This window comes from Lates calcarifer, linkage group LG5 (assembly GCF_001640805.2).
Source record: "Lates calcarifer isolate ASB-BC8 linkage group LG5, TLL_Latcal_v3, whole genome shotgun sequence".
NCBI lineage: Eukaryota > Metazoa > Chordata > Actinopteri > Centropomidae > Lates > Lates calcarifer.
Genome location: NC_066837.1, coordinates 28,443,000 through 28,458,568, shown reverse-complemented (window position 1 = coordinate 28,458,568; position 15,569 = coordinate 28,443,000). Strand labels below are relative to the sequence as shown.

Here is a 15,569-nt window from a genome sequence, read left to right as displayed (position 1 = left end):
TGTTATTGTGACCATCACTTGCTTTCTCATGTCTCTCTGTCTACATGTCTGACTCAGCCCTCATCTATTGTAGATGAACATGAAATGTAGTCATCTATGAATTAAGCACACTTTTTTTAACCAGCCTATCCATAATTATGGTGTAATGTAGGACACATTTATTACTCACCAACAAGAACTGACGGAATCCTGTGAGACTTCATCTTCTGGTTCTAAGTCTATATTCTTTCCTGTCCCTGACAGAGGTGACGTTAGGGGCTACCAGACCACACAGACTTCCTTTTTAAGTGCCAAAGCCACTTTCCACTGAAGGCTCACGTCTACATTTTGACCCTGTGTTTTTAACAATAACTGCTTTCAGTTTGGCAGTTACACAAGTTTTCCATCTTACTTTTAAGCTTTTCAACTGGTTTTGAGCTTTAAACAGTTGAAATAGCCTGCCTGAGGATCTGGGAGTGGCTGAAAATGTTATCTTGAAACCAACTGATAACTTAAAGCTTATCCTTTTAGCCTGGCTTTGGCTGAAAATGTTTATGGCTGTTAATTGAACTTAATTTTGCACGGTCATTATTTATTTATTTCATTGCTTTAATTAAATTCCAGTTTTATTTTACAGTCATTTTGCCTACAAGTTATATTCAGTGTGAAGCTTAAGTTATATTTTTTATTTTTTGTATGCATTAGCATGTTTTACTCTTTATATTTCTGCTGTGTTGTTGTCACTTGTAAAGGACCTTGAGCTATGCTAACATATTAGAAAGGTAATATATGAATTAAGTCTGATTAATTGAAATTTGAATGCTAAATGTCAGTTACATCCGGTGTGGGCTGAAACCACAACTGGCAGGTAGTTTACGCCTCTGTGTTAAAACCAAACACAGAGGAAAAAGTAACACAGCATAATAAAGCCAAACTTCAACTTCTAAAACCTGTTTTGTTATTTATCAGAAGAATATCTGTAAAAACCTTAGAGAAACAATGATATCCATGCAGTCCTTGATGTCTGTTTCACCACAGATAGACAGTGCTAGGTTTGGTATGAGAAGTTGGATTTGAGGGTCTCTGTAGAAACCTGGTTAGATGGGGACCTGGTGCACAATTTGAGCTGTGGGCACACATGTTAATATTAGGATGATGGTGATGATGTTAAGTTAGCAGAAGTACTTTAAAATCAGCTCTGGCTTGATTTGGGAAACAGTTAAGGAAATGATAAATATGAAGTTGTGATGAAACTGTTGGTAGTTTATAACACTGTATGAATTTAAAAGATAGTTCTGGTTTTATGGCTGTGTTGGGGGTCACTCCCACATATATTGTCCTGCTGTTGTAAGTTCACCAAATGTTTATTAACCCACTGCTGCGGTAGGAAAATATTTAGCCTTTTTCAAGTTTTTTTAAAAGTTGGTTAAGATTCATTTACATCTCCAGCAGGAAACAGTTAGCTGAACACTTAGAAAAATATAGCCTGGAAAAATGCCAGAGGAAGCCTTTCAGGGATGGTGGATAGTGGCAGGCCAGAAAACACGATGACACTTATCAAATCTTGATGTCATTCGTTTCATATTAAACTGTACCCAGATTTCCACCATAAGGACGTGTGTCGCAGTTTGCCAGTGGTACGCAAGCATTACATTTTTCTTTACGTCTCACTTAACCCTCGAGTTACCTGGCCATGTTGATAGTTTTCATTTCTGTCTCTGAGATGTCAGAGAGATGTGCAGAGGTTGCGAAGAGAATATATGCGTTTTGTTTTTCATTTCATTTTTTTTTTTATCTGGGTGAGCCAATTCTCTAATAAGAGAAAATAATAATATCAGTGATATTCATTAATTGCATTTTTTGTTCTTGTAGTATTAGCCGTTAGTGCTTTTCTTGTCAGCCCCGGCCAGCCCCCTTGACTGACGTAGGAAGTTAAAGGTCGATCTAGCCACAACAACAGTATGACAGATTGATACCTGATAGAGGAACATTAGGGGGACTCAAAAACCGCAGCGTGTTGTTGTAGTTTAGTTAATTATTGTGTAAAAGGAACAATGGCAACCACAACTTTTGGTGTATGAAAAACAGCGTAGGATTTTATACTAACGGACTACAGAAAGAAATAAGCAACCACCGGATGAAGAAGCATTACCAGGTGAAACAGCAGCTAGCATTAGCATGTTGGTACCTGTCAAACCGGTCAGCCTCGGCTGTCATCGTGATGATAGCTAACATTTAATATTGTCAGCCAGTTGCTACCAGTGTGAGATTTTACAGAGATAAGTAACACCCCAATAAACGTACAGACCAATTGTGGACATCAATCGGCTTTCTGGGTACAAAACATTTGTCGTCATGGTCACTCACATGTTGTTGCGGTTGCCATCTGATTAACTAGCATGCTAACGTGGGAACTCACGCTAACTCCCTCAAAGCATTTGATTAAGACGTCTGTAATAGCCCTTAGCGTTACTTGAAGCCACAAAGACCTTAGAAACGGTTGCCAAGATTCAGTTTAATTTCAGAGATGTAGTTGTGCCATGTTTCACGACTGCCTGGTGGAGGCTAGGCTATCGTTCCGTCTTAGGTGGGCCAAGTTATTTGAGTTCTGATTCACCCAAACCAGCAGTTGCTTCTTCTTTTAATTACTAACGGCAGGTTTGTGTGAACACCTAGCCAGCTATAAAAAATAGGGATTTAAGTTGTCTTAGGAAACCAACCAGTAATTGCCAATATAGTGTTTTCACATGGAATTAAATGGTTATTGCAGATCAACTAAGAAGCAGTTGTCTTCTAGATTGTAGGTCGACAGCAGACATACAGTATGTGATCCTGTAATGTCTGCATCTGCCATTCAGATGTTCACTGTTATGCTCATGAGACAAGAACAAAGTGTGTTTTTGAGTTGCATGGCAATACTGCATTCCTCATTGAGGTGTAAGTGTCAATGAGCCTCTGGTTAAATGAAACACAACACACTGTTTGACTGTGTAGTCTTGGTTTCAGGATGGCAGGAGTGTTCGACATAGACTTGGAGACTGAGGACATCAGCGATACAGAGGTCTGTGTCCCATAATCATTGATAAGACTACAGTTGATCATATAAGTAACTGAATTAATCTAGGATGAGATGAGACCATTAATTTTGCTCATTAATCTTTATTAGTGATTTCTTGGGTTTGTAACACAAGATCTAATTTGAATATGTCTTTAGCTCTTTTCATGATAATGATGGTAATGGTGATGATAATGCAAAGAATACAGCCATCCACAAAATTAAAACTGAGGAGGAATTTAACCTGAATGTTCTTAAAAACACATTTACCTTTAATACTATTGTTTAACCCCCTTGGCTTGTTGTTCCTCATCTGTAGGATGATGTCTGTGACTTCACTGTGACAGAACCAGAGAAGTAAGTTGAATTTATTATTAAATCTTAAACAATATATGCTTAGTGCTTCCATATACAAATATTTCTGTGTCATTCTCATGCTTCATCCCAGCATTCAGACAGAGGAGGTGGAGCTGACCAGTGAGAGTGTCAACAGAGACAGTGAGAGAGTTGGACCTGACTGCTTTGAGCTTCTTACTGTGCTGGGAAAAGGAGCCTATGGCAAGGTGCGTGAGTACGCATGTATATATCAGGTGACACCAAAGGCGACTTTCTCTTTCTATCCACTGACTTTTTTCCTTGTGTTTTTTCATTAATGACTACATAAAAAAGTTATCCCAGCACACAGTAACATTGCAAATCTGCTTTAGCAGGTTTAAATGTTAAATGTCAGTTGAATGGAAGGAAGAGAATTTTTCAGCAAAGTGTTACTGCTGATTTTTGATTTCTAGGCACTATTGATACTTCACTGAGCAGGAGTGTCTTTGGAAATACACTTACTACTAGAGTTTACTACTACCAATGTTTCTGCAAACATTATGCTATTATTATAGTAACTGTTTGTCTGATAATAAAACTCAGAAATACAATTAATTTACATATATGAAACAGAAAAGCAGCAAATCCTCACTTTTGACAAGCTGGAAAAGCAAAAGGATGGCATTTTTGCTTGATAAACCACTCAGTAAAGATTCATTGGTTATTGGTTATACTGACTATTATTACTTTTTACAACATAGCGCTGTCTTTCTTTTGTATGGTTTTATTTTAAAACAAAAGGTTTTCTTTAAGGTTTTCCAGGTTAGGAAGGTTCAAGGTGCCCAGATGGGGAAGATATTTGCCATGAAGGTCCTGAAAAAGGTACTTTGACACAGCTTACAGCTTTCTCACAAATCATACAAGTCATAGGGTATACATAAAATGAAGCTCTTCCTCCATTCATCTTTCTCATGCTGTTTCCATTTACCCTCTACACGTTCCATTGTCTGCCTCTCATTTACTCCTTTCTACATATTTGTCCTTTCTCCCTTGCCACATCCCTTTTATCCTCTTCTCCTTCAAGGCTAAGATAGTGTGTAATGCTAAAGATACAGCCCATACACGAGCAGAGCGGGAGATCCTGGAGACAGTGAGACACCCATTCATTGTGGATCTGCTCTACGCCTTCCAGACAGGGGGAAAACTCTACCTCATACTTGAGTGTTTAAGTGGTAAGACAGAGGCACTGAGGGATGGACTGGTGGATGGGAAGGATAAAAACATAGGATGAGAGACAGATACCATAGACCAACTTGAGTGAATGTGTATGCACATGGTCAGATTCCTTAATTTAAAACTTTTTGAATGGATAGCTGGAAAAACGTGGAGGGAAAGAAAATAAGGATGAATAAAGATATGAAGGAATAGATGGTAGGAAAAATCTCTGTAGGCACTAATCAAACTGTACTTTTGTTTCACCAGGAGGGGAGCTGTTCATGCAGCTGGAGAAAGAAGGCATCTTCATGGAGGACACTGCTTGGTAAAGATGCCAAGTTCCTGACTCATTGTTTGCACATGAGATGCAGTTTTGTACAGCTTAAGCGTGAATGATATTGGATTGTTTCAATGAACTGTTTCAATGGACTTAATCTCTCTCTCTCTCTCTGTGTGTGTGTGTGTGTAGTTTCTATTTAGGAGAGATCACATTGGCTCTAGGTCACCTCCATTCTAATGGGATTATTTACAGAGATCTCAAACCTGAAAACATCATGCTTAATCACCAAGGTAACCCACCATGTGTTTATATAAGAATATACAGTGCATTCAGAAAGTATTCAGACCCCTTCACTTTTTTCACATTTTATGTTGCAGCCTTATGCAAAAAAAAAAAAAAAAAAAAAATTCCCTCATCAGTCTACACTCAATAGCCCATAATAAGAAAGCAAAAACAGAATTTTAAAAATTTTTGCGACTGTATTAAAAAGAGACATTGACAAAAGTATTCAGACCCTTGCTATGACACTTGACATTTAGCTCAGGTTCCTCCCATTTCTCCTCTGTCTCATTGAAATCTGCAGCTTTAAAATTGTGTTGTCAAGAACTTTTAGGAGCTGGAATTTTGATCACATGACTATAAATGACCTTAAATGCCCTATCAAATGTGTGCACTGTGTAGTTTTGTCATTTCCTGTCCTGCCTTGTGTTGTAGTTGAAACATAATTTTATAATAGTGTCATTTTCTCATAGTTCTAATATACATTCAGCCTGACACATAAACAATGGATGTTATATTTTTTTTCTCTCTTTAAAGGACACATCAAGCTCACTGACTTTGGCCTCTGTAAGGAATCAATTCATGATGGAACGGTCACACACACCTTCTGTGGCACCATAGAATACATGTAGGTAATACTGCGTTGACTCACATAGACACAGTGTCACACTCACAGTGTCTCTCTTGCTTTTTAACACCTTCATGACCACATGTAAAACTGTGAGTTGCAATTTTACTCTGTGTCCTCTTCCAGGGCTCCAGAGATCCTGACCAGGTCAGGTCACAACAGAGCAGTGGACTGGTGGAGCCTGGGGGCCCTGATGTATGATATGATGACTGGATCAGTAAGTAAGAAAGAACAATTATTAATTATGTGTGAACTATGTCAGGAAATGGAGATGAGCTGTTTTTCAGTGTTTATACCATAAAACGTATATATTTTGGAGAAGAACTTCCAGATCTCCCATCTGTATTCATGTCCAATCCATTTCTAAAGGGAAGTGTCCTGCAGGAGGCAGTCTCACTAGGGCCCAGGTCGCCCCAGATTTCTCTTATTATGAAGAAGCAGCTGCTGGAGCCTGAGGGCTTTGGGCACTGGATAGAAGCTCAACTCAGCAGCTTGCATCAGTGATCTCCATTCTTTTGTCTGTGCCTAAAGCTTGGGGAAACAGAAAATCATTGAGTTAAGGGTCTCATATGGTAGAAAGTGAGATTTCCATGTATTTTTCAATTATAAAGCAGGAGTAAGTGCTAATAAATACAGTGAAAATATCAAAATTCTCAATCCAGAAATGTACACGGCCCATTTTCAGAAACTGTACAGAAACTCTAAGTGAGCCGTCAAATCTTTGTAGGGTTGTGATATCACAACTATACAGTCACCACCATCAGCCTTGCCTCAGCACGGCCTACTCACACCCACTGCCTAAACTTTTTTTTGTTGTTGTTTTAACTTTATTAACACAAGACCAAGTGGCATTTATGTTGCTGGCTAGCTACAAAAATGCTGAGGAAATGTTGCACAATTGTTGTATATACCATTACACAGTCTTTTAAGATAGAAGATTGTAATAATAGAGACCAGTGGCTAAAGTTTCTGATAATATAATACCAGAGCATTGTAGTCTGAATTTGACCCATCTGTTTGGCTCATTTCAGCGCTGACTGCTCAGTGGTGGCTATTTCCATTTGCATTTACCGGTGCATTTTACTCAGCTACAGTAGGCTACAATTTATTACCTGTCACTTAGAAAATAGTCAGCCAGTCAGAAGAGAAGCTCAGAGATGGACACAAAATGTCCCATTCTTGCAACTCAAAACCACAGATATATCTTTTTATGGATATAAAAATGTAAAATAATACACAGAAAATGTTTAAAATATGGGACCTTTAAAGAAAAGCTTTTATTGACCAACCATTACTGAGAACAGCCTTAGCAATGTTATGCCTTGCCCTCCTGAATCTTCTTGAATTCACAAAATTGTTTTTCTGAACATCTTTGGAGAACTCACATACCTTCTTACAGCCTTATTTTGTGATTATGCAGACTAGACCATGTTTTAGAACAATTCACAGTCAAAGGGACATTTGTAGCCAACGTATTTTATTGAGGTAGAAAAATAGTTAGAGAGTGCTTTGGCTTGTTCTTCTCTCTTGTTCCTCACAGGTGATGTATGCAGTTCAGTGTATCCAGCTAAAATAGACAGTGAAAAGATCTGTTGATAGCCATAATGACATCATACTAGCCATGTTAAATAAAACGGACACCTTTCACCATCACTGAAGCTGAATGGCAGTAGTTTTCCAGTGCTCTCTCTCTCTTTCTCTCTCTCTCTCGTTCTCTTTCTCTCTTTCTCTCTCACTCACTCACACACACTCACTCTCGCTCTCACTCTTGTGCTGAACAAAGGTAAATTGGTGTCATAATAAAATGAAATCAAACACTGTCTTATTGATGGCCATTATCAAAGGCAAACACTAGAAAGATAGGGCTGGCAGTAGCAGTACCGCAGCAGCAGCATTGGCCGTGTGGACCCACTTGTGCGTGCCACAGTAATTCAGCAATTTAGCTGTCACGCACACGCAAGGTATGCAGTGTGGCCTAGGCATAAGAGAGGAAAAATAAAAAAGTTCAGAAACACTCCTTTGACTATCTGAGCAATCTGTGGCTAAGGTAACTCAAGCAACAAAAGATTTAAATCAGTGAGTACATTTCCACAAGTGATTGACTCCAACCAACTCCATATCCAATCTAGAAAACTAGGACAACTGCTCTCATCTGTGATGCACGTGTTTAGTTCTTGTATGACTGTGGAGTAGCTCAGTTAGGAAAACATGTAATACAACAGCAGCATCATGTGTCGTGGGTACATTTTGCTGTTGCCAAAGCCTAATATTGCTTTAAAATGTTGAGTAATCCATTACCACAATAACACTGCTTATTAGTGATCCTGCTCATCACTAATGTGATGGATATATATTTCTATTTATATAGATGACAGTCTAGTAGTTTTGATCTCCTTCTGTGATTTTTCCACCAGCCTCCATTCACAGCTGAAAACAGGAAGAAGACAATTGATAAGATTTTGAAGTGTAAACTTAATTTGCCCCCATACCTGACCATTGATGCAAGGGACCTCATCAAGAAGGTCTGTAACACACACAAAAACACTGACATGTGATGTACATGTGTGGATTTAGACTTAATTCATTTTCAATTCAGATTTAATTTGTTGTTATGTTGTCTCAGTTATGGTTCCACACAGTTGGCAGGAAAAACATTTTGTACATTGTGTGATCACGTCCTGGTGATCCACAATTTTGATCCAGAAGTCACAAAATTGAGCAAAATCAAACTGGTCACATTCTTGAATTAATCAAATATTCATGTATCATTTATCATGTCTGTGAGGCTTCTGCCCTCAAATGAACTTTTATATGTTGGTTAAAATTCTGTTTCATAACCACCATAATTGTTTCTTTTTTTGCGAAGCTAAAATGTGTTTGTTCCCATACAGCCATCATCTATGACCACAAAACAAAATAAAACCATTATGAAAGATGAAAGAATAATGAGAATATGTAAGCTTTGCCAGTTGTGGTATGTCAGCTTGCAAAAGGTCACCACAGCTGGTCTTACTAGAAGTTGAACTATAAGAAACCTCTTTTATATTCATTGTAAAGAAGAGCTGTTAAAGCTGTTAAATAAAAGAAATTAACTCTAGATTAATTTAATTAAACAGCACACAATAAGCCAATTAAACCCATTTGTAATATATGATGTTACTGAATAAGGAACATCATAACATCATTTTTTAAAGGTTAACCCTGCAGAATTATCCTCTTTTAAAAACAATGCATGCACTAAAATTGGGGTAAACCTCCTTGTGTGGTCGTGCTTTATCAGTCATCAAAATTAAGATCTGGAAAAAATCATTTAGAGTCAGCCAATTTTCCACAGGTTATAGGTACATTTTCTGAAGATGTAGATCAGTCAGGCCAAGTAACCTTTGCTCTGTTGCATATAAGGACCCGCTATATGGATTGCATGTGAAACTTTAGGTCAAACTACATCTACAAAACCATTTCACCATAAGGTCCATGGTGTCACATATTGAAAGCTCAGGAGGAGCTAATAATAGACCTTGTGTTCAGATGGTTTTGGTAAGTACTTTTTTCAAGGTCAAAAATGAAATCTACATTTACCATTGGAAAAACTGTAAAACCAAAACCGCATACTTGTGCAGAGCCTCATTCAAACGAGTGATTATTTAAAATTTTATTTCAAAACCCTAACACATAATAAGTATTTGTATGGTGATGTACACAATTATATCTTTTTTTCAGCTGCTGAAGAAGAATCCAGCCCAAAGACTTGGCTCTAGTAAAGCAGACTATGCTGATATCCAGGTAATTAACTGAGGTAACTTTCAAGTCCTTATTGGCAAGTCTTACAGCTCAGCAGCCATCTTGGCAAAGCCCCTGGGCAGTTATTTTGAGCTAACAAGATCAGGCTTCTCTCTAAATGAATGAGGAGAGAGCCATAACCCACTTTCATCGGTCACTGGGATGTAAAAGCTGCTTTTCACCATTCAGATCTGATAAAAGCCGCTTTAAAAGTTTAGTGACTTTGGTCCAATATAAATTTTAAAACATCTTTCTCCCACAGGTTATTCTTTGCATGTGCATGTTGATGCATTATTCTTTGGTGCTACAACACAATTCACTTGATATCTTTCAGTTTGCCAGACAATTGGCTTTTTGGGGGGAGCCAACAGTTGTAGTAACCATTACTGACCATCTTAGTTTTCTACCTTGTTTTAACATGGTTTCCCTAGGATTACACAAGCTAAAGATAAATAAAATCCATGTGCATAGGCTTCCAAAAAACACAGAAAATGTGGTCATTCAAAACCCAGGTGGGGTACTATTTATCATCAAGTAGAATGGCAGTGTAAAAAAATTCACAGACATAATAACAGCTATGCAAGCAAATCAAACAGGTAGCAGGCAGGCCAAGCAGTAATACATTTGCCACAAATACATTGTCCCTATATTATTGGATATGGAGAAGGTGTTAACACACAAGGCGTTAAGTGTCATCTAAAGGATTTACAATTTACAGTATTGAGAGGACAGTGACATGTATGGTCTGCTTTTAGGTGAGGAAAAGTTGCAGATTGACGATTGAAATGCTGCCCAAATGTAGGCAAAACCAGAGCATGTACAGTAAGAGACATGGGCTACATCCCAGTTCCCTTATTTCATTGTTTCTCACTTGACTTCATTTCAGTCCCTCATCTTGAAGCAGTGAGTGAGGATACATACAGACACACTCATTTATTGGAAATCTGTGAAATCTGAGATTGGACACTGCAGACTTATCTGATAATTAATAATAACATCAAAGTGTAACAAAGTACAACAGTGAAGAACATTTAAACACTGTGATTTGACTGTGTGAGTACAATATAAATACAGAATTCATACTTCTAATAAATGTGCAGATCTTTGTCAAAAAGTCTAAATGTCAACATGTAAAAAGAACAACCTTTTTATTCCTCTGCAGAAACATCCTTTCTTCAAGCATGTTAACTGGGATGACCTGCTGAACAAGAGAGTGGAGCCGCCATACAAGCCACAACTGGTAAGTCAGTTGTTTGTGTCCATTATGTTATGAAATACCTTGTTGAGGTAATATTACTAGCGCAGTGCCCATAGCACAGGTTGCTGTACTGTCTTTTTCTTCTCCTCAAAATGTAGAAAAGAGATGTTTGTAGTTTCCTCAAGAACCACTCATTCAAGAAACATGACAGTCAACACTGCACTTCCTTGAGTCCTCAGCAATACTACTGCAAAGTTAGAAGTTGATCGGATGAGTGGTTGTTGAGAAAATTGACAGACAGACAGAAAGAGATTCCTCTTATTCTGGGCCAACAGACTTAATTCAGCAATCTCTGATATTAGTTTTTCAACTTCCACCCTCTATACAGCTCTTTCATGTTCCCAAACCTCTTATTGTCTTTGTGTTACAATCCTACACTCCTTCATATCAACTTAAATTTTTGGCTTTCCTTACCTGTCTCTCTGTAGCAGTCAGATGAGGATGTGAGCCAGTTTGACACCAGGTTTACCAGACAGACACCAGTGGACAGTCCAGATGACACCTCACTCAGCCACAGTGCAGAGCTTGCCTTCGCTGTGAGATACTCTTCCTTATCTATCTTTTCTAAAGTTGACATTTAGGCCCTAGATGTCACAGATTACTGGAAATGAAACTTTACTTTTATCTAAGGTACTGAGTCTCTTTCACTGCACCTTCCTTTTTTTTAATCCTTTTTTTTTTTAATGAGAAAATGTTTGTTACTTATCCATAACTGACTGATAGAAACGAATGACCATATCCCATCAGGGTTTCACCTACGTTGCTCCATCGGTTCTAGAGAGTCTAAAAGAAGGCTTCTCATTTGAACCCCGAACACGAGCTGTACGTCGACACAACAGCAGCCCACGCACACCCATCAGGTAATACACATATTTAACAAACTTGTGTTTAGATTGACATTCTATGAGTAATACATGGATCTTGATGTAAAAAAACAAACCAAAAAAAGGAATATACGTGTGTGTGTGAGGATGAAAATATTTCTGAATTCATTTATATTCAATGAATCCAGCCTGTCAGCTTTAAAAGTAAACTTTTTTCCCTAACAAAACAATAATTATAATTGTTTGTTTCTGTATGATCTCTCCGTAAAGAGTTCAATTCCCCAAATCTTTGTTTTCCTAGGGGCCAAAACTTTAATTCAGAAAAATCTTAGAAATGTATCTACTGTCGTTTTCTATATTACCCCAAAAATTGGTTATTGGGCAGTCATATTGTATGTGAAAATACAATTTAATATTCAATCTATATGAAGTGTTTTTTAAGAAGATGAAAAGAAAGAAGATTAGTTTAATTTATCATTTTCATGCAATGTATTTCTTGTTTTTCTTATTTCTTTCAGTCCTCTGAAATTTTCTCCTGCTGGACCCTTCAAGTCCAGCATCGACGGAGAGCCAGACCTTTTCTCTCCCACCTCTCCACCGGCAGCTTCAGTTCATGTGCCACTGGAAAATGGGGCTGCCAGTCAGCCGATCAGGACCCCTGCAAGGAACAAGAAGCAGAAGGGACATCGGAGATGAGGAGGAAATATTCAGAGCACCAGCCTGTGCTGCAAGACTTTGGTCAGATTTATATTTTCTATAGGCACAGAGCTGAAGTGTTTTGATTTTTTTTTTTGGTATCGTTCTTTTTTGAAGTGATTAACTTAGGTCCCTTAAAAGCTGAAAGCTATCAGTTTGCTTTTTTCCTTCTTTTCTTCATATTCATTTTAGTACATTAATACAGGCACAGGGCCTACTACTTGGGGCTTCCTGGATCTTCATGGAATTTTAATGCTTTTACTTTGACAAACAAGAACCATTGAAGAACCATTTCATCATTGTTTTGTCATTGTTCTCAAATGGTCACTGTCCACATTGTGGACAGCTTTAATTTACAGCTTCAATATACTGTATCTGCACTGGTAGCTCTGTCACACTATGGCATTAATATTTGGAAGACTTGTGTAAAATATACATAAAAAATATTCAATTCAAATAACACTAGAAAGAGGCCAACAGACCGACTGATTTTCTTCACAAACTTCCCTAAATGCATCATGAAAATCAAGGTCAGTTAAGTGATGGATTGACTACATGCTATGATTACAGCAAAAGGAAGCTGTGATGTAAAGTTTTCTGGGTTTAAGTAGTTCATCTGCTTTTAATTGGTTCATCAGAGTTTGTGCAAGAGTTTGTCGGCTATCACAGCGTACATTTTAATTAGAAAACTGATGAATGATCATTTGATTGAAGTTCTGATTCTTTTCCATGAAGGTCGAGACCTGCTGATCTTCAGCTGTCAGGTTGTCAAGTTTTCAACTTTAGGCTGCATAACCTTAAAGAAGTAAGATTAGGTTGTGTGTTGAGGTGGGACTATTGTATAGATGTCTTCTGAATGAATGCTACATCACACACACAATAAGGTATTCATGAGTGTGATATTTGATCTGTAGTGAACACTTCTCTCTGAACATATGACTTTCTTCAGTGTTTTTCATTTCATGTGTCTTCATGTCTACTGCCAAAGTTTTTCACACATGCTATCCTCATATTGTACAAATGGACCAATCACGCAATAGAGTGCACTTAACAAGGGAAATGTTGTATGTTACCATATTTCACATAAATATACATTCATATATCGAAATAATGTATAAATGTTCAAAGCAGGCTGTTAAAAGTGGTGCTCTCAGACAACAAATTGTATTGTACAAAAAGAGTATTTTGGGTTACTGAACAAACCTATTTTTACACATCAAACCTAGGCCAAATAGTATTTATAAAAAAAATCCTAGATATTTTAAAGTGTTCGATTGCCACTGCCTGACACTGTTGTGCTGGGTTAGATCACTGGAGACATGCTCAGTCAAACACTAATTCAGCACTGTGAAGGATCACAGAAAGGTTTTGACATCTTTTTACATAATCATTTTTTCAGAGATACAGTGATCATAGGTGGAGATTAACTGAGCTCCTGGCCTAATATCACTATGTGCTGTATTCGTTATAATTATAAACACAGAAGAGAAGCTTGCATGAATCTTAACTCGCAAAAAACACAGGTAACTCCTCAAGGTAGCTCAGGTAAAATGAGTGCAAATATTAAAAATTAATCAAGGGAATAACAAATTGTAACATACATGCTGAATGGTAAAGTAATCTGAACTACATAGCTTTAAATCATTGCCTCCAAAGCAGTGATATCAAAGATTATGGAGACAGGCAAGTTTTGTATTGAGTAAAGATGGGGCAAAATGGGAACATTTCTATGATGGAAACATGCCACAAATTTACATGAATAAAATGGCTAAGAGTGTAATATACTTACATTTGTTGGTGAAATCATCCATTTGTTTCCAAGCTTAAACATACTGCCTGTCCATCATGATCTTTACTGGAGAATAAAGAATGTATTTTACCAGGCGTCAACGATCCTTTGAATTGTATAAAGACCCGAAGTTCAATGTCTGTATTATAATGTATAATAATAATACATGATGAAATAAATAATCATTTGAATAAATGCAGATAGAATATGTAATAATCCATGAAATAGTTCATTGTGTTAACATTGTCATAGTGAGTGTTTCAGTACACTGACTTTAGCATTCAGCTAAAAAGCACTGCTGTGTCTCAAGTACAGCTCCACAGAGCCACGAGCATGGTTGTAGAAGTGGAATAACTCACTGGAATGAAAAAAAGTCTGGAAGAGGAACATTTGGAAACTTTTGGAAATAGAAACAGAAATTGTTGTTATTGTGAAAAGAAGCAAAATTAAATGACATTTCATAATAATAAGCAGTATTTTTAGAATGTATTGGATTATTCTAATTTCATGGTTATATATTATGTTTGTAGTTGTTCATATGATAATTGCACCTTTATTTATTTAATATTGGAAGTCTTTGGGTCTCCAAATTAGCAAGATGCCTTCTTTTTTTGTTGTTGTTGAAAGGATGAATATTGTTTTCCTGTTCTTGTTTGCAGGTCTCTCTAGTTCACAGTAACAGGTCTTACTTAGAAGGTTCTTAACTTGTCCTCATATCACACTTGATACCTCACCCCCCCTCCCATTCAACCCCCATCATCTGTAACCATTGTTACACTCTCATTCTTTCAGTTTTGTAGTTTTACTAATGTGTAATCTAAGAATGATGGATTTCAGCTTCATTTTGTGATCATTGCTGATTTTGTCTGTTTTGTTGTGTGTTCTTTCTACTAACTGATGATTGTAAAAAAAAAAGAAAAAAAAAGATAGCTGAATTGCTGTGTTAGGAAATGTATTTATTCAAGTTCTGGAATTTTCTGGTTTGAAATAAAAGTTAAGATCACGTCAAGTCAGTTTTATTCAGACAATGCTACATGAACAAAGCTTATCTTAATCCACATAATCAAAGAACCACCATGTTAGGTAAAGACTTTGTAGTAATGACAAGCTCATTCACCCCATACACACACATAAGCAATGATGTGGGTGATAAGATTAAGATTGGGTAAATCAGTGATCTTGGCACTGTAGACTACAATATCTTTGCAGCATCAGTGTAGAGTCATTTCACACAACTTCATTGCTTTTATTATATGAACTGAGCTGAGGTCCAAACTCATGTGTGCAGATATACACAGGGATGCATTTTGGTCATTTTGCTTACAAGGGGAATGCAGTCCATACTGCATACTCACCAGCCATTTCATTATCTATACCTGTTGAGCTGATCATTATGGCCAATCACATGGCAGCAACTCAGTGCATTTAGGCATATAAACATGGTCAAGACAAACTTCTGAAGTTCAAACCG

General features: G+C 37.3%; 1 protein-coding gene across 1 annotated transcript; it reads left to right on the top strand.

The window, feature by feature from the left end:
• Nucleotides 1–1,906: 1,906 nt before the first annotated feature.
• LOC108900110 (ribosomal protein S6 kinase beta-2) lies at nt 1,907–14,297 on the top strand. The gene is made up of 16 exons (XM_018700963.2): nt 1,907–2,134; nt 2,986–3,040; nt 3,354–3,391; nt 3,483–3,597; nt 4,163–4,231; nt 4,434–4,581; nt 4,832–4,889; nt 5,034–5,134; nt 5,661–5,751; nt 5,878–5,968; nt 8,166–8,273; nt 9,472–9,534; nt 10,694–10,771; nt 11,218–11,325; nt 11,537–11,649; nt 12,132–14,297. Exons 2-16 carry the CDS (start codon nt 2,987–2,989, stop codon nt 12,307–12,309), a joined length of 1,413 nt encoding a protein of 470 aa, XP_018556479.1. The 5' UTR covers nt 1,907–2,134; nt 2,986; the 3' UTR covers nt 12,310–14,297.
• Nucleotides 14,298–15,569: the final 1,272 nt, after the last annotated feature.